Here is a 25,636-nt window from a genome sequence, read left to right as displayed (position 1 = left end):
GTTGGAAGGGAATCCCCATAGGCACAAAGTACTTTTTTCATCTTGCATCTCACTGTGTTGAAGTATATTTATAGTCTGCTTATTATCCCTTTTCCCCCTCACTATTTAAAAGATTGCTAAATCTCCCTCCCCTTCTATATTCTCTTCAGGCTTTTTGGATGATTTTAACTTTGATTTGCACTGTCAATCTTTTTGCCCTGAAGCTTGGTTTCTTAATAAATTTATGCAAATAATGTATTAAATTACAAGGAAGTATGGGATATTGATATGATGCTTTTACCTTAATTATAAGTGACATTTTCAGTTGCTCAATTTTACAAAATTCTATTACCTTTTCTAGTTTTCAGATAATTAATATGTACGTTGACGTATAATGTCTCTATTAGTTTTTATGTGGATTGCCTGACTGAACACTGCCAATTACCATTTTGTTTCATTGGAGCTTGAAGCAATAGGTTTTAAGTGGTCAGGAAGAAAATGTATTTATTGCAGTTGTGATTTGCATTCAATTACAATTTGAATGTTAAATCTAACCAATGTTAATTTTAGTAGTTTGTGTTTTCCTTTGGTACATAAGCAGACCATCACAGGTCATTGGTGGTGTACCATTAACAGATCCTGATTTGTATTTCAGACCAGTTGGTGTTGGCTTGTTCCTCTCAGTAGTTTTTTGCAATGCAAAATAACTGATTTATTTTTTATAATATTTTATCATACCAGTGAAGTAAAAAAATATTTAACTATTTTGTGTGAAAGCTTCATTAGGAAGTATGTCATCAAAGTGCCATTCACTGTCCTAGTGTTTTATTATGAACAGTAGCAGTCTGCTTTTCATCTCTGACACAGTGCAGCACTCCCTCGGTTGAAGAATAGACTAATAAGTAAGCTTGACATCTGGTGTGTCTTTAACTAAAGTATATGTGAGCGATGAACTGATAGGAGGCTTCCTCTTGGGACCTTCCAGCTCCAGATTACAGCAGTTAATGGAGAGCTGGGCAGTTGGCTGAGTTTTGCTCCCGTGTGTTTATCTGTGGCTGATTAATGGTGGCAGTAAAAGCTCTCTCCACTTTGAGTAATTTACAGTCGGCAGTGTCTCTGAGGGTCTATAAATCAGAGGAAATAATGTGCTGAAGACAGCCTGGTTTTGAGAATGAGAGTATTTAATTGAATGACATTGACGGTTTTTGACAATATTATTAGCACTTGTTTTAGAGCTATTGTATACAGTCATCAGCATCATTATCTACATTAGTAGAACAAACTGCAATGCTCAATGTTTTTTAACATGCTGATGTTTCATTGATAATTTCTCATCTTGTTGAGTCATGTCCACATTATTTGCATCATCCTGAATTTATAGATTTGTAATTTTCTATCTATCTTGGTGTTCTAGAATGAGGTACGTGTCCAAATTTATTTTGGCACAAACTGAATCCAATGTTAACTGGCTGATTTGGACTACTGAGTGTAATTTTGGTATTAATTTGAACATTGAACCAACTTGACTATTATACAGACACTATAAGTAAGTATAAAAGACTTTTGAGATTTAAAATGCACAAGCAGTCGACGCAATTACTTTCTATATTGATATTTAGAAAATGAGTGAATGCAGTTTTTCATGAGCACAATTGGGAATGCTTGGATTCCTATCCCTCTGACAAATGCATTTTTCGATATCTGATGTTAGTGGTTGGGCCACATCCATTGTGACGCACCCTTCAAAAGACTCCTGGTTAATGTGTGACTCTGAGCTGTTCCTTCCATTTCTTAGCCAGAACATCATATGTTATTCCCAATGGACATGACACAATGATGGGTGGAAATAAAATGCCTTGATGGCTTTAACAATTCAGCATTTGTCTATTATTATTATTGACCCACACAAACTGAAAAATTAGATGAAGCAACAGCTTTTTGTTTCGAGCTTGAAATTTGCCAATATTTTTCAATACAACAAAATTTGCTAAGAATCTTTGATCAAGTTGGTTACGTGGCTTCATTTTTTAACATTATTGAAATCGTCTTGGCAGGCAGGGCTGCCAAAATTTCACTACTTTTGGAAGCATTATGTTCAATGAGTGGTACTGGGTAAACGGGGAACTACAGATGCTGGTTTACAATAAAGACTCAAAGTGCTGAAGTAATTCAATGGGTCAAACAGCATCGTTGGAGAACTTGGATAGGTGATGTTTAGGGTTGGGAGCCTTCAGACTGAATGTGGTTGGGGAGGGGGCTGAAAGCTGAAAGGAGGGAGGGGCAGGGCCCAGTGAGTTAAAGGTGGGTACAGGTGAGGGATGTTTTTGATGGGGAGATGGGCAGATCGTTGGATAAAGGCCAAAGATGAAAAGACAAACATTTGTGAGGATAGAAAATGTGTGAGATAGAGGAAGGAACATAGGTGGAAGGGTAGAGGAAATGGAGAAATTGGGGTACAAGGAAGACTCTGGAGGACTAAAGAAAATTGCCCCCCAAAGGAAAGTGGAAAAAGATCCAGAGTAGTAGTAGTAATAAAAGTTAAGAGTAGGTAAAGTTTGTGATCTTTGATATCCAAACGGAAGGAAATATGTATTTTGTTGAATCAGTAACTGTCGTAAAGGTTGAAGTGGAATTGTAGACTGGCGAGTCATTTGGATGAAGTGATTAAGACAAAAATGTTTGTTTACATTAGAAAGACAAAGTGCTGGAATAATAGTGGGTCAGGCACATCTCTGAAAGGCATGAATTGATGACATTTTGGGTTTGGACCCTTTTTAAACTGATTGTTGGGGGGAGGGAAGGGAGGGTAGAGAAAAAAACTAAGACCATATGATATAGCAGCAGAATTGGGTCATTTGGCCCATCGAGTCTACTCTCTGTCATTCGATCATGATCTTTTTTTTTCCCCTTTCTATCTCATTTTCCTGCCTCCTCCCTGTAACCTTTGACATCCTATCAAATCAAGAATCTATCAATCTCCACTTTAAAAATACCCAATGACTTGGCCTGTGCAGCTGTCCTTGGCCATGAGTTCCATTATTCATCACTCTCTGGCTAATGAAATTTCTCTCTTCATTCTTTTGTTACGTCCTTTTATATTGATGCTGTGACCTCTGGTTATAGACTCTCCCATTACCAGAAAATTCCGTTCCACATCCACTCTAGGTCTTTCATTATATTTTAGGTTTCATGAGATCCTCCTTTATTCTTCTGAACTCCAGTGAGTACAGGCCCAGAGCCTTAATAATAATAATAACAATAATGCATTACATTTATATAGCGCTTTTCTAGAAACCCAAAGACGCTTTACATATTAGATCTAACATAAAGATAAATAAATAAACGAACAGAAAAGGATGAATAAGGTGGAGCGACGGTCAATGATTGAAGGCGGTGTTGAACAGGTGAGACTTCAGTGATGTTTTGAATGTGGTGAGTGAGGAGGAGTCTCTGATGGTTTGAGGTAGTGAGTTCCAGAGGGTGGGAGCAGCGATGGAGAAAGCCCTGTCCCCCCAGGATCTGAGTTTGGTCCGGATGGGGGGGGACAGGAGGTTAGCAGCAGCAGAGCGGAGGGTGCGGGTGGGAGTGTGTCTGTGGAGGAGGTCAGTCAGGTAGGATGGGGCCAGGTTATGGAGGGCGTTGTAGGTCATGAGGAGGATTTTGTACTGGATTCTCTGGGGGATGGGGAGCCGGTGGAGCTTGTAGAGGACGGGGGTGATATGGTCACGGGTCGGGGAGCGGGTGAGTAGACGGGCAGCGGAGTTCTGGATGTATTGGAGTTAATTGATGATTTTAGAGGGTGAACCATAGAGGGTCAAACGTTCTTCGTGCATTAACCCATTTCATAAACCTCCTCTGGACCCCTTCCAAAGCCAGCACATTCTTCTCTGCTATGGGGGCCAAAACTGTTACAATAATCCAAATGTGACCTCACCAGCATCTTAAAAAAACCTCAGCATTACATGTCCCCTCAAAATGATTGCTAGTATTGCTTTTGCCTTTGCTTTCTTTACTGCTGACTCAACCTGCAAATTTTGAATCCCCTCCCATTTACAAAATATCTATGCCTTTATTCCTCATTCCAAAGTGCGTGACCTTACACTTTGCTGTGCTCTATTCCATTTGCCATTTCTTTGCCCATTCTCCCAACCCTGTCCCTCTATACCATCTGCCCCCCCTCCCACCGATCTTCATATCTTCCGCAAACTTCACCACAAAACCATTAATTCCATCACCTGGATCGTTAACATGTATCGAGAAATGTAGCAGACCCAACACTGACCCCAGCAGTACACCGCTCATCACTGGCAGCCAACCAGAAAAGGCTCCCTTTATTCCCACTATTTGTCATCTGCCAGTCGGCCAATCTTTTTATTTCTTTTTTCTTAAACACTGATAACATGAATTAAATAATGACTTGAATCCCCAATCAAGGCAAGGTTTACCTGTCTACTTGTCAACCATTGTAACTTATTTTTAATATCTCATCGAGTAGACATGAATGGTGGGTGACACAATAAACACGTGTTATCCTTCTTCACTTTTCATCCACAAACTAGTGTTTGAGTGAGACTTGCACTGTGAGGCCATGAAGCAAAGCACATGTGCAATATAAATAATAGTAAATTGTGGGACTATGCCTTCCACTGGGATTTTTCTTTTTCCTTAGGGTTTGGTATGCGCCACTTTTTTTTGTTACTTTTATTATTGAGGATAAATTAAATTAAATGTTGAGCAACAAATTCTAAAATCTGACTTTTAAAACTTGGTAAAATTTTCTGTAATCCCAATTCCAGAATGGCACTTTCCACTGAAGTCAGGTCTTTGGTTTAATTCATTGGCCATTTCTTGTTGCCATTACAGCCAGTTTATACTGACAGTATGCTTCCATTAGTTTGTTTCCGACCTGATCTTAAGTGGATTTCCAATATAATTTTCTGTTTTGGTTTCGCTGGCAATCAAGCTGATTATGCGAATGGCAAAACTAATTATTTCAATAAAACACATTCAAACAAGTGTAAATAATTCAAGTTGAGGTGTGTATTCTGCTTGAGTAGATGGGAGGAAATGTTGCATGTTAAGAAATTCCTGTTGCTATAAAGAGTACAAACTTAAAGTATACAGGGTGGACACAAAGCTGGAGTAACTCAGTGGGACAGGCAGCATCTCTGCCGAGAAGGAATAGGTGACGTTTCGGATCAAGACCCTTCAGTTTAAACAGTCCTGTTTAAAGTTAACAGTTCAGTCAAGAGAATTTTTTGACATTGAATCCTCCATCTAATATTAATTTATGTCTAAACTACACTTGCAGTGGTCTTGGTTTCAGTTTGCACTTGTTTCAAGTACAGTAAACTTTTGCCCAGTTGTTGCAAAATTAGTTTTCTATTTGAGAACATATTTCCTGGCATTGGAATAATGATTCTGGCATGAGGTAAAATTACAACAAGCTATTCAATTATGTAATTGCAGTGATGGATGGGCTACTGACAAATCATTAAAAATTACAGATTAAAAACATAATTTGTTTCTTAATGTCCTTATCGGGATGGAATTCTGCTTTTATTTAAAGAAAATAGATGTTAAAGTCAAAGACTTTGGAATTAATAGATGTTTGTCACAATCAGTGGAACATCTTTTTGGGTGCTGTTATAAAGAATGCAACATCATAAACTGAATCGGTTAATTAATTTTAAAAGCCGTTTCTCTTCCATCTCTCTTCCTACCTCTGATAGTTGATAGACTTTGCGTCTTTTGCAGCTTGTGATGTTTTGGTGTTCTTGTGATTGGAAATAAAACCTTCAAAGACTAATAGAGATCAAGACTTTGCCTACACCATGGTGCAAAATATTTTCCTGAATGGTCAGTTGTGACTGCAATTTTGGGCTTGCCCAAAACTTTGTCCATCCAGAAATAATTAGCTTTTTTTGTTTGCTGACTGATTCTTAATGCAGCGTTAGTTTGGCTTGGGGCCCCTACACCCTCAACAAAAGTGTTTTGAAGTAAAGGGTGATGGTTTAACATGAAGCCCAAGTCTTTTCTATGATGTAGGAATTTTTAATTGGTAAAGGTTCACTTGATATGGTTTTAATTAATGCAGTTCAATTTTTAATTGGATACTTTGGATGCAAACAGGTGCTACACATTACAGCTTGTTAATAAAATTGTACATTTCTTGACTAAGTTGGTGACATTAACATCTGTTGATATGCTATTTTCCGTTAACTTTCAGGGAATCAAAGCACGAATTCTTGAGACTCTGGTCATGCTTATTCTTCTTGGGCTCCTTATTTTGGGTATAGTTTGGGTGGCTTCTGCCTTGATTGATAACGATGCTGCCAGCATGGAATCTTTGTATGGTAAGTGAACGAAAAATTCTAAATTTTGATAAACTGTTTAAAAATTATTCCGTTTGGATTTTGTTTGCTGCCCCACGAATCATTCCCCCCAAACTATTAAATTTAAAAAAAAAAATTGTTTAGGGCAGATTACTTTGTTTAGATTACATTATTTAGGACATTGGTTACTGATGTAAAAGGATCCAAGCAGAAAATTGAAGATACGGGCCAGTCAAAAAATAGCCAAATTCCTCGTTAGTGTAATACAAGTATTGTTGATGCAGGGCATGCATTATAGCTGGGGTATAAAACTAGTAATAGAAAAATGGGTATCCAAAATTTCTTCAGAGAACTTTTAACTTTCGCATGTTGCATGTTTTAACTTTTAGCATGTTATTGAACTAGTTTCTATTATGTTAAAATTATTTTAGAAAATACCAACTTTCTAAATAACAAGGTACTTGTAAACAAAAATTACTTGTCTTTCTTGCTAAAGTATGCGGTAGACTTTTGGAACGCATTTTAAAATTTCTGTAGAACTCATAGAATTTTGAAAGGCTGTGTCAAAATACCATAGTCACAGGAAACTGCAGATGGTCATATCTGAAGATGGATCACAGCCCAAAATGTTGTCTGTCCATTCCCTCTACCCCACCCTAACCCCTCCCCATCTCTTTATACTAGCTAGTTTCCCTCTACTCTTTTTGTCTAGATGAAGGGTTTCAACCTGAAATTACTCTACACGTTCAAAATTCTAGTGGAATATTTTTATTGTTTTGAAATCATCAGTTGTAAGAAGGGATGAACTTCCAGTGAAAGCTTGGAATTGTGCTCGCTTTTTCTGTCATCGTAAATAACTCTAGTTTGGTATCAAGCATTTTACCATGTTAGCTGTTCATTTCTTATTCCAAAATGGTTATGAATTAACTAGCTATTTTGTTTTTTATGGAATAAATGAGGCAAATTTAATTAATGGTATATTTTTCCTGGGTTGTTTCCTCCTACAGATCTTTGGGAATTTTATCTTCCATATTTGTATTCCTGCATCTCGTTGATGGGTGGTTTACTGTTATTGCGTAAGTAACTATTGAGTAACTCTAAAGGATTGAATTGTTTTTAAACCTATGTTGTATGGCAACAAAATATGGCACCTTTTTTGGTTGGTCTGATGTTGGTTGCATCACTGTGGTGGGATACAGAAGTCTGCAGCAGGATCAATAGTAGCCACTATCCTATCACACAATCCAAGCTATAAACAAGAGGGACTCGGCAGTCGTTAGAGTCCTCGAAAAAGAGACAAAACCCAATGCCGAATGGAACTGGTTCAATTTCAACGAAGGAGAAAAGCATCCCCCAGACAATAATTGGTGGGGTTATTTGATGATTTTAACTAGACATGGGTTTTAGCGAGAAGAACACACAATCTTAGAAATGGTGCTGTTGAAAATATTTTTCAAAAGCATCAAATTTGTAACAAACAAATGTAATTCATCCCTGTGACTATTTATAGAATAACAATGTAGAATAATATATAGAAGAATATAAAGTGTAGATTAAATTCTTGCAATGTTGACCATGGCTGTTTCTGGTGACGTTTTGCTCATTTAAATGGAATTCTTAAAGATATTTGGGTATAAACATTCATCCTCTGTCGCATGTATTAAAGGTGCAATATAGTGTTGCTACATTTTATTCAGTTTCCCAAGTTGTCTTCCATTTTATTGATCTCCAAGTCTATTTTGTGCCATGTATTTCCTATTTTGGATAGAAATCCAAGTTTCTATCACACTTTGGATGTGGAAAATACATAGCTAATGAATCGGTATTATTGCCAATATGAGTGTAGTTCTCTTCAAGAAATTTTGTTTGGAAGTCGCATGCAAATTGGTTCCCTTTAGTAAATTTAAAAAAACCCCCAACAGACTGGAAAACTGAAACAAAAAAATGCTGGAAATGCTCAGCAGGTCAGACGGCATCTGTCAAAAGAGAAATTGTTAGCCTTTTAGGTCTGAGACCTTTTTTTCGGAACTGAAAAAAGGAATGTAAATTAGTTTCCAATAACGAGCAGGTGGTGGAAAAATGTGTAAAACAAAGGGAATATCTCTGTTGGGTTGATATACAATTAATGTAGATTTGGATATTGTCTTTGGACTTTAGAGATACAGATACATTCCTTCTACACCCCAAAGACATGCTGGTTTTTAGGTTAATTTGTCATTGAGGGGAATTAGTTTTGGTCTTAGATACAATGTGGAAACAGGCCCTTCATCCCACCAAGTCCATGCCAACCACTTAGGACAATTTAACCTACAAACCCATGTCTTTGTAGTGTGGAAGGAAACTGGAGTACCCTGAAAAAACCCATGCGGTCACTGGGAATATGTACTAACTCTGCACTGACAACACCTGTAGTCGGGAATGAACCCAGATCTTTGGTGCTGTAAGGCAGCAACTCGACCACTGTGCCATTGTGCTCTTTATTAGGTGCTGCTGATTGCAAGGCTGGGGAATGTGCCAGGCAGGCCCAACTATACCAATAGAAAAAGAACCATCTAAGCCAAAATGATAAGCTGAAATGTCTAGTTCTGGTTCAGATATAGAGTAAGTTGAAAAATTTGATATATATGAAACAGTATTATGCTTCAACAGAAGATGAAACATTTTTTCCTCATGCATGTCTTGTGGTTTGTTGCAACAGTGCAAGAGGCCACAGGCAGGTGAGAGTGGCGATGGGATGGGGAATTAATGTGGCAGGAAACGGGCAGATCAGAGTCGCTCCTGTCGTCTGAATGCAGGTGCTTTACAAAGCTGCCATCATATTTGCCTCTGATTTCTCCGGTCCAGAGGAGACTATATTTGATTGGAACAAGTGCAGATGAACCTGAAAAGACAGGCTTTTGGAAAGCAACTAACTTTTCTCTCGCAGTTAAAAACACAGCGTAATTGATGTCTGGAACCATCTTGTCATGCACAGTGCCACCACAGGCAGACCAGTGCAACTGGTAGAAGATTCACCTGTACTTAAATTTGGCCAGAAATAGTTGTGAAACATTAGACATGAGCATTTGGCTCAGAGGTGCTCTCGGTGCCAGTGACAGACGATATTCAGCTTTGTTATCGATAGGTGGCTTCAGAACATCTTGAGGCAACAGCCAAACTCCCACTCTTCATCATGGGATCTTTTGCGATGGGTGCAAGTTTTACCACGCATTCCATCTGTAAATGAGTAAAAGGAACAAATCATGCAATGCTGTCCTTCCTGAACTCTGGACTTTTGAGCATTTTTTCAAAAGTACTTTTAAACCGGCATTGGTAACAATGTGTCGATTGCCAAGGCCCTCAGCTCTGTGGTTATTTTCTGAAACTCCTCTGTTATGTCTCACTTTCCTCCTTTTTAAGCATTTTTAAAGAATTCTGATCAAACGTTTGGTGATGTGATTTGGTGTTAAATTTAATTTGTTAACTCTCAGTATTTAAGTATGACTTTTATTGGTTTGAAGATTGTAGGCTGCTTTAGATTGGCCTAAATAATTTCCATATCAATTACCAGTCTTTCCACCAGGTGGTGAGAGCAAATGATGGTATTTGAAGAGAGTGAAAGATTGTTTCTGAGGCTTACAATTGTTAGGTGATCTCATTATTGATGTTGGACACAAAGAGCTGGAGTAACTCAGTGGGACAGGCAGCATCTCTGGAGGGAAGGAATGGGTGATGTTTCGGGTCGAGACCCTTCAGACATTTTTGAAACATCATTTTGATGTTTGCAGTTTTTAAACTACTGCAGATTTGATCAATTGGTAGTAGTCAGAAAATAATTGGAGAATATTGAGGTTGGGTGCAAGAACAGAGGTCGAGACACATCTTGGAAGATGGCAGGAGACATTAAGAAGGCAGTTTTCAAGGCATATGGAATGCTTAGAATTGGAGACACTGAACAAAAAGAAAGTATCTTAACCCCTTCTAGATTTGATTTGGTCCCATCTGTCATAACATTTCTGATTCTGGATACAACATCAGGGCGGCACAGTGGCACAGCAGTAGGGTTGCTATCTTACAGCGCCGGAGACCTGGGTTCGATCCTGACTGTGGGTGTTGTCTGTATGGAGTGTACGTTCTCCCTGTGATCACGTTGGTTTTCTCCCAGTGCTCTGATTTCCTCCCACCCCAAAAACGTTCAGGTTCGTAGGTTAATTGGCTTTGGTAAAATTGTAAATGGCCCTTAGTATGTAGGATAATGCTGGTGTACAGGGATGATTGCTGATTGGTGCAGACTAGTTGGGTCGATGGGCCTGTTTCCACAATTTATCTCTGAAGTCTAAACATTTTGGGAAGATGAGACTACAGTGGAGATTTACTGGCGACGTCACTGAGCCAAGCAGGTGCAATTGAGTTGGTGACACTTCATGGTGACTAAATGGTGCCACTTTTGTCTGTGATCCATCACCATTCCCATAGCTGTTGCAAATGCCCCCTTTTGGGATCTTCACAATATCACCGTGTTTGTTTCCTTCCACTTCATCAAATATTTAATTCCATTGTTTGCCTGTATCTCTAGTTCAAAATGTGAAAATAGTAGAAAAACAAAGGGCTTAAAAGGACATGCCAAGAGAATAAAGGAACTGATCCAATGTCAGCCAGTAAAGCAAATCATCCCACATGCATGTTTAACCACATTCACCTACCCTTCAAAAGGAGACAAGGTTAAACTTCCTCATTATGATACCGAAGGAATCTAGGAGGCTTATTTTCCAGCAGAACAACCCCATTCACCCCAACCCTGCTCCTCTCTTCCCAACAACATATTCTGTCTCAGAGACTTATCAAATCCCTTTAAATTATTTTGCCACTTACCTACACCCAAAAAGTGAAGTCACAGTAAGCAAGCAGCCTACCAGCATGTCCTTGGCATTTTTAACTAAAAATAAGCACTTGGAGGAAACCCATTCAGTCATGGGGAGGACATGCAAACTCCACACATAATACCTAAGGTCAGTATTGAACCAGCGTCCTAAGCACTGTGATGCAGCAACACCAAATGCTGCCCCTACATGTTGGGGGCAATTTTAGAGGCCAACGTATCTCCAAACCGCATATTCTCGCCTCGGATGTTGATGGAATGCATCCCTGTGCGGTACTAACGACCTAACCCAACAATCCTGATACCTTTTTAAAATCTGAGAATGTGTACTTCTAAGCCCTCTCTTCCTGTGCATCTTCAAATAAGAGACTTCCAGATCTAATTTATTGTATTCATATTGTGCTGGTCCTGTAAACTTGTGCAGCAACCAGCAGAGGTCACCAACAACTTTCCATACTGTAACAAAGCAAATGGATTCTTAGTCATTACAGAACCAGGGCAAATATTTCAACAGCAATTGGCAAGTGACAGAAAATTCATGTCATTTTAGCACTTCCAACTCGAGATGGAGCCTGTCCTGGACTGGGCTGACCTGGTGCAGTGGTTACAATTTCACTTCCTTCTCAAAGAACAAAAGATTCCACACAATACTAGTGACTGGGCTATGATTATATTTATTTTCACAAGATAGCTCATATGTTGGTTTTGCATCATAGTCGGATTTGATAACTTTCTCTGAAACGATACAAGTTATTAAAATTAATGGGAGAAAACTGGTCATTTCTTCAATGGAAGAGGGAAATTAAGAGCTACTGTGCTGCCTTCCTTGGAAGATGGTCTTCATTGGCAATAATTGAAAGTCTACTCAAGCGCGTGTGAGATTGATGTTCAGTCATTTGGATCCGTCTACTGCATAGTGTTAGGCAAAAATCCCCACAGTCTTCAATATGATCCATTGTCCATGAATATTACATTAGCTGACCTGATGTTGCCCGTTTCCTCCTTTCCATGTGAAGATCCCAAGAGAATATTTTGGGTGCGCAAACAAGGCCTCAGAAATTCATCAGGCTGAAAATCTCCCCTTTTGTCCAATTTAGGGATTTGTATTAGGCACTCTCACCAATCTTCAATTTTTACAATTAAATCGAGCAAACATGTGACAAAACAAAAGGGTCCTTGAATTTCTTATTGGTTTGTATTTTCTGTTAGAGTGCTCAAAGTAAATAAATGCAGTTGCATTGTTCCACTTGTTTCATGTTGGATTACCGTGGTCAAATATTAATGAAAATGTTCAATAGAACTGTCTCTGCATTCTCACTACTGATATGCTGTATATATGGAAGACTGGAAGCATTTAATTTGCTTGTAAAGTAGATAGATTGTGTTTAACAACCAAAATAACTTAAAAAAATATACACTAAAGACTCTTTTATCTCAGTAACCTTTATCAAAAAATTGTTTTGTATTGTTTTGATTATATTAGAGATCTGTCTGATTCTCAATTGGAATCTCAAAGCGTTTATTCTATGAGAATTAGTCCACAGTTGATTTAGTCAAGTGTAGAATGCACGCAGTAAGGATATTGGCCTTATTTTCTATTTTATGTTTTTCATTTGTTAATTGGTTACTTAGGTGCAAAATGATCTGTTATACCTCCTCTGGTAGTTTCTCCTGTAAAAATGTCCATTTGTGTGGAGAAGGGTCTAGCCCTGAAAAGTCACCTATTCCTTTTCTCCAGAGATACTGCCTGAGTTACTCCAGCATTCCGTGTCTACCATTTTGTATTGTTTGGTTTGCATATTTGTGTATTCAATTAAGTTTGAACCAGATACCTGAATTCAGAGCAGTGTTTTTTGATTACGATGTTGTGTGCTCTCATGTGTGCTGGGGCCATTTTTTCCCATAATAATATGTGCAATATATACAGGATGTTTCAGTTTTTTCCAGGTGACATCGTTTCTTTCCAGTTTCGAGCAGGTTTATTTTGTGGTTCCTTTTTGTGTATTAATTGTATGATGAAACCTCTGAAAGATCAATATGATGAAAGCTCATATTCTTTCATCATTCTTATTTGAGTTCACGTTTCCAAACAAGTTTTAATTTAAGTTATTTTCTTGAAAAGAGTGGCATCAAATGCTCTGATGATTCACCAGAGAAATGAGAAGAAAAACAATTAAGACTAGCTAAGTAATCTAGGAATAATTAGAATTCACTGGGAAGTTCCAACATGAAGTAGCAAAATCAATAGACACAAAAAGCTGGAGGAACTCAGCGGGTCAGACAGCATCTCTGGAGAAAAGGAATAGGTAACGTTTTGGGTCGATACTCTTCAAACAGAGTCCGTGGAAAGAGAAACAAGAGATATGGTGAGGAAGGAGGGAGAGAGAAAACAAGAAATTATAGATCAGTTAGTCTGACATCAGTGGTGGGGAAGATGCTGGAGTTAATTATAAAAGACGAAATTGAGGAGCATTTGGATAGCAGTAACAGGATCGTTCTGAGTCAGCATGGATTTACGAAGGAGAATTCATGCTTGACTAATCTTCTGGAATTTTTTGAGGATGTAACTAGGAAAATTGACGGGAGAGCCAGTGGATGTGGTGTACCTCGACTTTCAGAAAGCCTTTGACAAGGTCCCACATACGAGATTAGTGGGCAAAATTAGAGCACATGGTATTGGAGGTAGGGTACTGACATGGATAGAAAATTGGTTGACAGACAGAAAGCAAAGAGTGGGGATAAATGGGTCCCTTTCAGAATGGCAGGCAGTGACTAGTGGGGTACCGCAAGGCTCGGTGCTGGGACCACAGCTATTTACAATATACATTAATGACTTGGATGAAGGGATTAAAAGTACCATTAGCAAATTTGCAGATGATACAAAGTTGGGTGGCAGTGTGAACTGTGAGGAAGATGCTATGAGGTTGCAGGGTGACTTGGACAGGTTGTGTGAGTGGGCGGATGCATGGCAGATGCAGTTTAATGTGGATAAGTGTGAGGTTATCCACTTTGGTGGTAAGAATAGGAAGGCAGATTATTATCTGAATGGTGTCAAGTTAGGAAAAGGGGGCTTTCAACGAGATCTGGGTGTCCTAGTGCATCAGTCACTGAAAGGAAGCATGCAGGTACAGCAGGCAGTAAAGACAGCCAATGGAATGTTTGCCTTCATAACAAGAGGAGTTGAGTATAGGAGCAAAGAGGTCCTTCTGCAGGAGCAAAGAGGCCCTCCTTCTGAGGGCCCTAGTGAGACCGCACCTGGAGTACTGTGTGCAGTTTTGGTCTCCAAATTTGAGGAAGTATATTCTTGCTATTGAGGGCGTGCAGCGTAGGTTTACTAGGTTAATTCCCGGAATGGCGGGACTGTCGTATGTTGACAGACTGGAGTGACTAGGCTTGTATACACTGGAATTTAGAAGGATGAGAGGAGATCTTATCGAAACATATAAGATTATTAAGGGGTTGGGCACGTTAGAGGCAGGAAACATGTTCCCAATGTTGGGGGAGTCCAGAACCAGGGGCCACAATTTAAGAATAAGGGGCAGGCCATTTAGAACGGAGATGAGGAAATTCTTTTTCACTCAGAGAGTTGTAAATCTATGGAATTCTCTGCCTCAGAAGGCAGTGGAGGCCAATTCTCTGAATGCATTCAAGAGAGAACTAGATAGAGCTCTTAAGGATAGCGGAGTCAGGGGGTATGGGGAGAAGGCAGGAACGGGGTACTGATTGAGAATGATCAGCCATGATCACATTGAATGGTGGTGCTGGCTCGAAGGGCCGAATGGCCTACTCCTGCACCTATTGTCTATTGTCTATTGAAGAGAAATATAGAACAAATGGATGCAAGATATGCAAAAATGTAGCAATGTTAAAGTAACAGGTGTCCTAAATTTTCTGAGACGTAACTTTTATCATTGTTCAACTTCTATCAAGGAGAAGTTATACCACTCTTGTTAGACCTCATTTGGACTATGCAGTTGCAGCATGGGATCCATACACAAATAGAAAAATTTCTTCCATCGAACGTGTCCAAAGACAGGCAGCTCGATTTGTTACAAATACCTATGAGAGAGAAGCGAGTGTTACCAAACTTCCAAATTCATTGGGGTGGAACCCACTCCAAGACAGAGGTAAAGCTCACCGTTTGACCTGTTTTTACAAAATGTTAAATGGTCAGCTCGACATAGATTACCACATCTACACCAAACCCAAACCTATCAGGAGCAGACGAGGGCATTCGATTCAATTCGAGATACCAGCTATCAAGACAGATGTGTATAGCAATTCATTCTTCCCTCGCACAATTAAAGCATGGAATAGTCTTCACCCTACTATACTTACTCAACCAGACGCAAGTAAATTTAAGGTAGCTCCTCTTCTCCAAGAAGCCCTTCTTGCTTAAGTCTGTACTCCGCCACCTCCAGTTTAAATTCCATCTGAAATATTTTGGAAGACCAAAAATGAAGGAACCAAGTAACAGTGGAAGCAAAAAATGGTAATAAGGCGAGACATAAGCTGGAAAATAGTCTTACCACATGGAGGTCATTTGACCCATTTGAGTCTATGCAGGCTCTTACAGCATTCTCATTAGTCCCTCATCCCATGAACTCTGCCCTATTTCTCCTGACACCACCTGCACTAGGGGCAATTTAATCATCAGTTAGCTTACCAATGTTTCTTTGCGATTTGGTGGGAAAGTGGAAAACCTGGGGATTGGGGCGGGTGAGAGAATGGGACGGTATGTTACACCGGCACAGGAGCATGCAAACTCGTGCACTCAAAATTAAGTAATGTAGGTTGGTGCAAAGAGGTTGTAATTTGAGGGGAAGCATAGAAGAATAGTGATAGAAGAAATTAGATTACCATCAGCTTTGAATTTGTCTGTTAGTCCAACGGCATACACAGTAAATGGCTGATTTCTGTGTCATGCTTTGCCAGGCCTCCTCCCACTTGGTGAATGGGGAGGGGGTGGAACAGAGAGCAGTACAGAGAAATTTAAGAAGAAATGCGTGATAAAAAGGGGAGGATTAGATGAAGTGGAAACAGAAATGGCAACAAAGAAAGCAGCCCAGAGTAACAGGAGTAACCAGTTTTATCCCCCAAACCCGTTCTGTCATTCTGTGAAGTCATGGCTTGGAAATAATTTAAGCTTGTTAACTTTGTCAATTTCAGAATTCTGATTAAGAATTAACAATGTCAAATGTTTGCTGTAGAGTAACAAATTCTTATGTGCCTTTACATGTAGAGGTAGAGTTCCGCTTCCAAACAACTGAAAATCTGTTACTTCTGTGATTCTGGTCCAAAATTTTCCAACCAACAGAAATGGGATAAATAAACAAAAACTCTGTTTACTTTAATATCTTAAAATTTCATTTAAATTAAGTTGAGATATGACCTGATAGTTATGTAAAATTATAAGGACCATGGGTATACGTGAGGAAGAAATGCCAACCATTAGTGGTCTCGAAAACAAGAGGACTTGGGTTTAAGGTGCGAGGAAGGTTTTAAAGGATAAATAAGGGGAAACTACATTTATACAGAGTAGTTGATGTCTGGAACTAGCTGCCAGAGATGGTGGTGGAGGAATGAGATGTAATCGCTATGCTTCAGAGACATTTTAGACAGGCACAATGCCAAAATAGGCATTAATGTAAATGGACTGAATGGGATTTGGTGCAGTTGTGCTAAATGACTGGCATGGACATGGTGGGCTAAAGGGTTTCTTTTGTGCTGTGCATCTGTGTCTGCATCTGCGTAACTGCATCTGCGTAAACACACACGCAGCAACCCTTGTGGTTATGAGAGCAGTCAGAGCTGGGTATTCTGTGGCTGTTACTCACTCCCTCATATCTCAGTCTATCAGTTCATGATCTATCACATACAAAGTAGATGTCTGAAATGCCCAAGAAGCTTGATGCGATCCAGGGCAAGGTAGCCTGCTTGATTGGCACACGGTGTTTATACCTTGACCAGCATCATGGACGGAAATTTATGTGTTATGGCGAGTCTGGGGGCTTGTTCTTTGTTAAAGAAGTTTATTGCGGCAGCAATATTCGATCACAAAGTATAACAAACGAAATTACAGACAACCATTAACTCAAACTGTTCGCTTCGAAGTTCTCTTCCCACTGACTGGTTTTGGGCGCCATAAACCACCACCTGACCTTGCTGGCCAATCCGAGGGTTCGACTCTCAGGACCAATCCCTATGGTCGCTACATGACCCCCCCCAGAACCCAAGGTACGGAATCTAACAGGGAGCCGGATTTCGCGACCAGAACGAATAAGGAGAGGGGCTGCAGGAACCACAGGAGCAGGGGGTCCCGGATCAGGTGGAATTGCAGGAGGACGGCCCCGCCGAGGCGGTTGGCCGACCAGGACAGGGCGGTCCTGATCCAAGTGTGCAGGTTTGAACCTGGACACAGAGACGAGCTCACTCCTGCCCCCAACATCCAAGGTGAAGGTGACCGTCCCTTTACGCAACACGTGGAACGGCCCTTCATAGACCCTCTGCAACGGGGAACGATGGGCGTCTACGCAGAAACACACATTCACAGTCCTTCAAGGCAGGCGGTTCATGCACCATGGGACACCAGTGACGTGAAGTAGGAACCGGAGCCAGGGAACCCACTCGCGCCCGGAGGGATGCTAAAACCGACGGAACCGAGGGCTGCTGACCAGAGGACTCCGGAAGGAAATCCCCGGGCACTCTGAGTGGCGAGCCATATACCAGCTCCGCGGACGAAGTTCCGAGATCCTGCAAAGGAGCCGTACGGATGCCCAAAAGGACCCAGGGGAGCTGGTCTACCCAGTCAGGGCCGTCCAGCCGCGCACTGAGGGCCGCCTTCAGTTGCCTGTGAAACCGCTCCACGAGCCCATTAGCCTGTGGGTGGTACGCCGTGTTCTGCTGCAACCGGGAACCGTACAGCTCCGCTAGCGTAGCCCAAAGGGCAGAGGTGAACTGGGACCCCCGGTCGGTGGTAATGACGGACGGAACACCGAAACGGGCCACCCAATGGAGGGCCAGAGCCCGGGCACAAGAGGAGGCGGAGGTGTCGGACAACGGGAAGGCCTCTGGCCAACGGGTAAATCGGTCAACCACCGTGAGTAGGTGAGTGTAGCCCCTGGAGGAAGGTAAAGGCCCAACTAAATCAACGTGAATATGGAAAAACGGACCGCAGGGATCGCAAACTCCTGCACCGGAGGTTGGACATGTCGGTGAACTTTAACGGTCTGGGAGGGAACACAGGATCGGGCCCAAGCGGCTACTTGCTTCCGCAGGCCATGCCACACAAACCGAGCGGCTACTAAGGCAGAGGTGGAGCGAATGGACGGGTGCGCCAGCCCATGAATGGCCTCAAACACCCGGCGCTGGAGGTCGGCCGGCACCACCGGCCTAGGGCGGGGAAGGGAAACATCACACCAGACTTTTGTGCCCGTTGGCCCGCAAGCCACTTGGGCCAACTTCAACCCCGAAGTGGTGGATTGATATGCTGAGACAGTGTCTGCCAGGCGCTGTGCCTCCGCAAGCTCCTGGAAATCTACCTCACATTCCACCGCTGAAATTAGGGAAATGGCTGGCCTGGACAGGGCATCAGCAACGGCATTAAGCTTGCCCGCGACGTGATTGACGTCGGTGGTAAACTCAGAGATGGCAGTCATATGCCGCTGCTGGCGGGCTGACCGTGGGTCGGCCACTTTCGAAAAAGCAAAAGTCAATGGCTTGTGGTCAGTAAAGGCCACAAATGGGCGGCCTTCTAGAAAATACCTAAAGTGGCGGACAGCTAAATAGAGAGCCAGAAGCTCTCGGTCAAAGGCGCTATATTTCAGCTCAGACGGAGTAAGCTGTCGGCTGAAAAACGGCAAGGGCTGCCAACTGCCATCTACATGCTGTTCCAAAACCCCTCCCACCGCCACGTCCGACGCATCGACCGTCAGGGCCATGGGGGCGGAGGCGCTTGGGTGGACGAGCATGGTGGCGTCTGCCAGAGCCACTTTAGCTGCCTCAAAGGCCGTCTCGGCAGCCGCGGACCACTCCAACTCGACAGGTTTGCCTGCGAGACACTGGAAGAGCGGACGCATGATCCGTTCCGCTGCCGGCACGAACTTGTGATAAAAATTCACCATCCCCACGAACTCCTGCAACCGCTTTACTGTGGTGGGACACGGGAAGGCACGAACAGCCTCCACTTTTTCGGGCAAAGGAGTGGCGCCGGCTGAGGTGATCTGGTGTCCTAAGAAATCAATAGAGGGGAGGCCAAATTGACACTTGGAGGGGTGGATGATGAGCCCGTGGTCCTGAAGCCGCTGGAACACAGTCCGCAAATGGACCAGGTGTTCCTGCTCCGAGCGACTGGCGACCAGGATATCATCTAAATAAATGAAAACAAAAGACAAATCCCGACCAACATGGTCCATAAGCCGCTGGAAAGCCTGTGCCGCGTTTTTCAAACCGAAAGGCATACGCAACCATTCGAACAACCCGAACGGAGTGATCGTGGCAGTCTTTGGTATGTCTTCCGGATGCACAGGAATCTGGTGGTAGCCCCGCATCAAATCAATTTTGGAGAACACCGTGGCACCTTCCAGCCTGGACGAGAAGTCCTGGATGTGCGGTATGGGGTAGCGGTCTGCCGTGGTGACGGCGTTAAGGCGCCGGTAATGCGGGGTTTTGGAGAAATGGCGGGAGTCGCGGCGCCATCTTGGCGCCGTTGCAGGCTGCCCGATGGTGCCGAGACCCTGGTGATCGAACTGTGTTTTTTCGATTTGGACGCCATGATCGCATCGGCTTTCTCCGCGTATGCCACGGGGTCATTAAAAGAACAATCCATGAGCATAAGCCTAACATCTTCTGGAAGTTGCTCTCGGAATGCCTGCTCGAACATGAGGCAATCCTTGTGCTCACCTGCCAGCGCCAACATTTCGGCCATGAAGGCGGACGGCAGCCGATCTCCGAGATCCGGTAGGTGCATAAGCCTCTCAGCTCGATCATGCCTACTGAATCCGAAGGTTCGAAGCATGAGTACCTTCAGCGCCTCGTACTTGCCCTCTGCCGGAGGGGAAGTGATGAACTGCATCACCCGCGCGGACGTCTCCGGCGGTAGGGCGCTGACCAGGTAATAATACTTTGTCTCGTCCACCGAGATGTTTCTCAGGTGGAACTGCGCTTCAGCATGGGCAAACCAAAGGTGTGGTTGATGTGCCCAAAACGGTGGAAGATGAATGCTGACCGCGTTTTGCTGCGGTACGCCGGGCGTTAGAACCGAAGAAGGGGCGTCTTGTCCCTCCATTGTAGATGATCGGCTAGATCACATCGGGGTCACCAATATGGCGAGTCTGGAGGCTTGTTCTTTGTTAAAGAAGTTTATTGCGGCAGCAATATTCGATCACAAAGTATAACAAACAGACAACCATTAACTCAAACTGTTCGCTTCGAAGTTCTCTTCCCACTGACTGGTTTTGGGCGCCAAAACCACCACCTGACCTTGCTGGCCAATCCGAGGGTTCGACTCTCAGGACCAATCCCTATGGTCGCTACAGTGTCCACTTTTATAGTCGTGAATCTTTGGTTGTCTGCTGCATTCCCATGAATTAAAACACTACAAAACTGTTTCATACCAACAAAAAAGGTTTTGTTATATTCTAATCTTGTGTGACATCTAATACAGAAATGTGAGTGTAGTTGGAAGGGAGATTGTAAGACAGTAACTCTAAGACAAAAATAATACAAACTATACTTTAAAAAAAGTTTTATTTAGCCAGTTGTGGTCCAGAAATTGGAAGATTTTGTCACAATCTTTAGTAAAACTTAGCTGGGGATTTAAGATATGTGGCCTCTATCTGAAATCTGTCCGCAACTGGAATGTTGAGCAGGAGCATTTATATTCATTAAATAGCCAGTCAGCTCATGTGTAGAAATTGCTCTGCAATAGGTCCACATTAACTCAAGCCAAGAGTAGTGCACATTACAGACGTTGTCTTGGTTGCTGAAGTAATCCTTTTGCACAGCTAGGCAGAGGGCACAAGCTACAATTTACACAGTGCAGGGAATTTTCGTGCTTTTAATGAAAGAAGTTCACATATCAAATAACTTTTAGACATAAATGCAGAATTATCTGAATAAGCTCTGGCCTTTGAATTTGGTGATTGATTTTTTTTAAACAAAAAAAGAACATTTTTCAGTATTGAAGGATGCATGTTGTAATCCTGATTACTGTTAAGAGATTTGTTGTGTTGCAGGCTGAATTAAAACACCTGCCATGTTATCAGGCAGAAGAAGGGAATATTCTTTCATCCTTGAAATTTTAACTGAAGCTTAGTTTTTGCACTTGTATCAGAAGGCCATAATTTTGCTTCACTTCTGTCAGAAAGAGGTGGAGTAATGGGAAATCCACAAAGCAATCATCAAAAAGATCAAAGATCTTTTTTGAAACCTCGTGTTTTTGTCGATGGAATCAGGTTTTTTAACCTGTTTTGATGAGGCATTCATGTTTTTGGTTAATATGCATTGCTGAAATGTATTGTTGAATGGATTGGTTTAACATAATCAAATCATTGTATATTTTTAATATTATTATAACTATATGGAATATTATAGCATTAACAATTTGAATGAACTATAATCATTTAGGCTTTGAGGAGATTTTAGAAAGGAAGTTTTGAAGGTATTTGCTTCTAACAGAACTATTAGAATAAGTAATTCTAACAGGAATTTGGGAATAAGGAATTATTAATGCTTAAAGCATGCTGCTTGTGATTTCCTTCAACCACTTGGGTCTTTTGTATGCTTTAGTTGGGTCACACCTAAACTGTACCTTAACTTCATTTAGTTGACTTTATTTCACATCCCAAAGTACCTTAACCTCACAAAAATGCTAAAGGTGTTCCAAATGTCCACTACACTACTCCTTGAAGACTTTCCAGCTTGCCCTGTTTGAGATTATGATCCCTTGTTCTGTCCTTTTCCAAGATGCACTATTCTGTATCTATTACCTCAGTCTTGGACGATGTTCTTGGACGTCTTGGACGAGTTCAGGTCTTGAGCTAAATTATCCTCTGAATGTTTGGGTGCACTTTGATCTTCCTCAAGTTGTGCAGAGATGCAAAAAAATGCAGAAGCTGAAATCTCGAGGAAAACACCAATTGCTGAAGGAATTCAGCATCATCTATGAAGCGAATGGACAGACAATGTTTTATATCGGGACACGCCTTCAGACTGGACAGCCAACATTTTGGGTTGGGACCCTTCAGACTTGACAGACAATGCTTCATGTTGGGACCCTTCAGACTTGGCAGACAATGCTTCATGTTGGGACCCTTCAGACTTGGCAGATGGCATTTCTGGTTGGGTTTCTTCTTAAGACTGAAGAAGGGTCAACCTGAAACGTTACCTGTCCATTCCCTCCAGAGATGCTCCCTGACCCGCTGAGTTCATGCAATACTTCCCTCGGGTTATGTAAGTAAAATCAAGGAAGTGGCATGCTTATGAATTTAGGATCTTGGGTAGACTACTTAGGTCTTCAAGCCTCCCAAGCTATTTTGTGAAACTAGCTGATCAACTTATTTTCCTGCTTGAACTCTGTCACGTTCCTCCACTAGCCCTCTCCTTGCCTTTCTTATCTATCTGTGTCTGCCTAAAAATATTCACAATCTTTCCATAGATCTTCAGGAAATGGAATTTCCAAGACTCCCCTTGATCATAAGTGCCCAACATGCTGTTTTTAAACATTGACTCCTCCTGGTTCTTGAATCTTCGACAAGGGAAAACATCATCTCCACATCCACCCGGTCAGGACTCTTCAGAGTTTTGTTTCAATCGTGTCCCCTCTTGATCTTCTAAACTCCAGGAATACAAGTTTGGTCTATTCCATTTTTCCACATAAGACAAGCTGCTGATTCCAGTTCGCACTCTAGTAAACCTCTGAACTGCTTCCAATGCATTAACATCCTCCCTGTGGCACACCACTCATTGCATCTTGCCGTTTGACATTGACCCATTTATGTCTCCTGTCTTTTGTTAACCAGCCAATCTTCTATCCACACTAAAATAATACCTCCAACGTTGAACTTTTATGTTTTCTGAAATAATCTGTGATGCAACATCCTATCAAATACAGTTTGTCATTATTTTTGATTACCATTATTTTGCTCAATCATAATTTTTTGATTTACAATCTTATAGAAATTCAATAATAGTCTTATTGTTAATCTTGTTTATTTTTTAAAATTTGTCATCTCATTTGATCTGCAGGGCTATGAGAATAGTTGTAGGCATTTGACTATTGCCAATCACTCGGGTTTCAAGATTGAGATATGTCGAATAAACAACTGATGTCAAAGTCTTGGGAGATAAAAATCCATAATTTAATAAGTGAGAGGTGATAAACAATCCTGTAGTACGGTCATATATACCAATTCCAGATAACTAGCAAACATCCACGAAACATCTTGATTTACTTTAAACTAAAACCGCCTCGAGCGGCCTTTATGCTTTGCCTCATTTACTATTTATGGTTATATGGTTACTATTCCATATAAATGGTCATCCTTGTTAACTTCAATGATCATCATGTGTTTGAATAATATGGCTTTAACCTAATGTGTCTTTTCAAATCTCATCAACCTATTTTTTCCTGTTTGAGTTCTTGTCTTCCTGTAGTAGTAGGATGTCATTTAGCCAGAAAGTTGCAGAAAAGATTTGGGAGGATGTTAAGGGATCTAGAGGGTTTAAGTTATAAGGAGAGGCTGGATATACTTGGACTTTCCTCCTTGGACCTTAGGTGGCTGATGGATGACCTTATAGAAATGTATAAAATCGTGAAGGGCATAGACAAGATGAATAGACACGGCCTTTTCCCCATGGTAGTGGAGTCTAAATCTAGAGGGCAGAGTTTTCAGGTGAAGGGGAATAATTTAAAAGGGACCTGATGGATGACTTTTTCACAAAGGGTGATGTAGAAATGGAACGAGCTACCTAATGTAGTTGTTGGGAAGGGTACAATTACAACATTTTGAAAGCATTTGGACAGGTTTATGGATAGGAAAGGTTTGGAGGAATTTGGGCCAGTCGCAGGCAATCGAAACTAGCTCATTTTGGCACAATGGTTGGCATAGCCAAAGGGCATGTTTCTGTGCTGTGCAGGTCTATGACTCTGACTCTCTAACAACAATTTTGCTCCAACTTCTGCAATGAAATGTGACTTGCAGCACCACTATATAAATTGAATTAATACCATTTTCCTGTGTTAACTGCAATTCTTGGAAAGCCTGGTCCAATCTAGCCAGTGAAGGTAATTTCAGCTTTATGGAAAGTGATTCAGTTAAGCAGGATAATTTCAGTATTTTCTGGAAATCATTGCATTTTTGGGAGTCAAGCCGGCAGAAGAATTTCCAAAGATGCATCTTAGCTTTGTTGTTCTGTTCCACTGCAGTGGATGAGTTTATGGAGTGGCTTAGATCTTGCGTGACTTGGGTTAAGGGTCATAAAACTTTTAGTGTGTTTGATTTGCTTTTTATTTGGTGATTATAGTGTGGAAAAAGGACATTCGGCCCACCGAGTCTGTGCTGACCAGCGATCACCCGAACACTAGTTTTCTGAATTCCCAGTTCCGTATCCCACACTCTATTCACAATTTACAGAAGCCTATTAACCTTCAAACCGGCATGCCTTTTGAATGTGGGAGGAAACCAGAGCACCTGGGGAAAACCCAGGCGGTCACAGGGAGAATGTACAATCTCCATACAGAAAGCACCTGTAGTCAGGATTGAACCCAGGTCTCTGGCATTGTAAGGCAGCAACTCTCTTACTCCTCTGTGTTGTATCTTGATTTTTAAACCACCCCTCCCCACACTCTTCTGTTTCCATGCCTCTTGCCTTCCCCACAAACAAAACTGTGTCAAGAGTTATCACGCAAAATGTTAAGATTTATCCAAATTGCAAATTAGCAGTGGTGCAGTTGGTGGCGCTACTGTCTCACCCCAGAGGCCTCTTTTCTTCTCTGACCTTGGGTGCTGACTGTGTGGAGTTTGAACATTCTCCCTGTGACCATGTGGGTTTTCATCCGGTGCTCCAATTTTCTCCCACGTTCCAAAGACATGTGGGTTTGGAGGTTAGTTGGCTTCTGTCCTGAATGTGTTTTGGGCTTGATGCGAAAGTGGGGTAACATTGATTTGTGATCAATGGTTAGAGTTGACTTGTGGGGCCAAAGGGCCAGTTTCAATGCTGTATCTAAACTAAACTAAAAACAGATTACTGTTTGCATGGCATGGATCCGTTGGGTCACTTCAGCTGGTTATATTGGTGGAGTTTCTTAGTGGAAGGAATGCTCCATCTGAGACTTTTTTTTGGATTGAAAATGTAATGGCTGTTAAAGCACTCCCTGATTTATAGTTCGGTCTGGATCTACCTAGATTAAAATGGAAAAAATCCTAGCTTTCATCAATGTTTAAGTTGGTTCTGAAATTTCTTC

The 25,636-nt window shown here is 41.6% G+C and overlaps 1 protein-coding gene across 4 annotated transcripts in view; it reads left to right on the top strand.

Annotated features, from left to right (window-relative positions):
- Positions 1–25,636, top strand: part of lmbr1 (limb development membrane protein 1) — a 147,201-nt gene that overhangs the window by 59,978 nt on the left and 61,587 nt on the right. For 3 of the 4 annotated variants that reach the window (XM_078424807.1, XM_078424816.1, XM_078424831.1), the window contains 2 exons: positions 6,209–6,335; positions 7,322–7,390. In XM_078424807.1, coding sequence (XP_078280933.1) covers positions 6,209–6,335; positions 7,322–7,390 — 196 coding nt within the window. Of the gene's footprint in view, positions 1–1,438; positions 1,526–6,208; positions 6,336–7,321; positions 7,391–25,636 lie in introns of those variants that run through there. The other variant, XM_078424824.1, reaches the window with a different exon arrangement.

This window comes from Rhinoraja longicauda, chromosome 2, assembly GCF_053455715.1.
Source record: "Rhinoraja longicauda isolate Sanriku21f chromosome 2, sRhiLon1.1, whole genome shotgun sequence".
Classification (NCBI taxonomy): domain Eukaryota; kingdom Metazoa; phylum Chordata; class Chondrichthyes; order Rajiformes; family Arhynchobatidae; genus Rhinoraja; species Rhinoraja longicauda.
The sequence above is the reverse complement of the archived record's forward strand: the minus strand, read 5'-3'. Positions and strand labels throughout refer to the sequence as shown.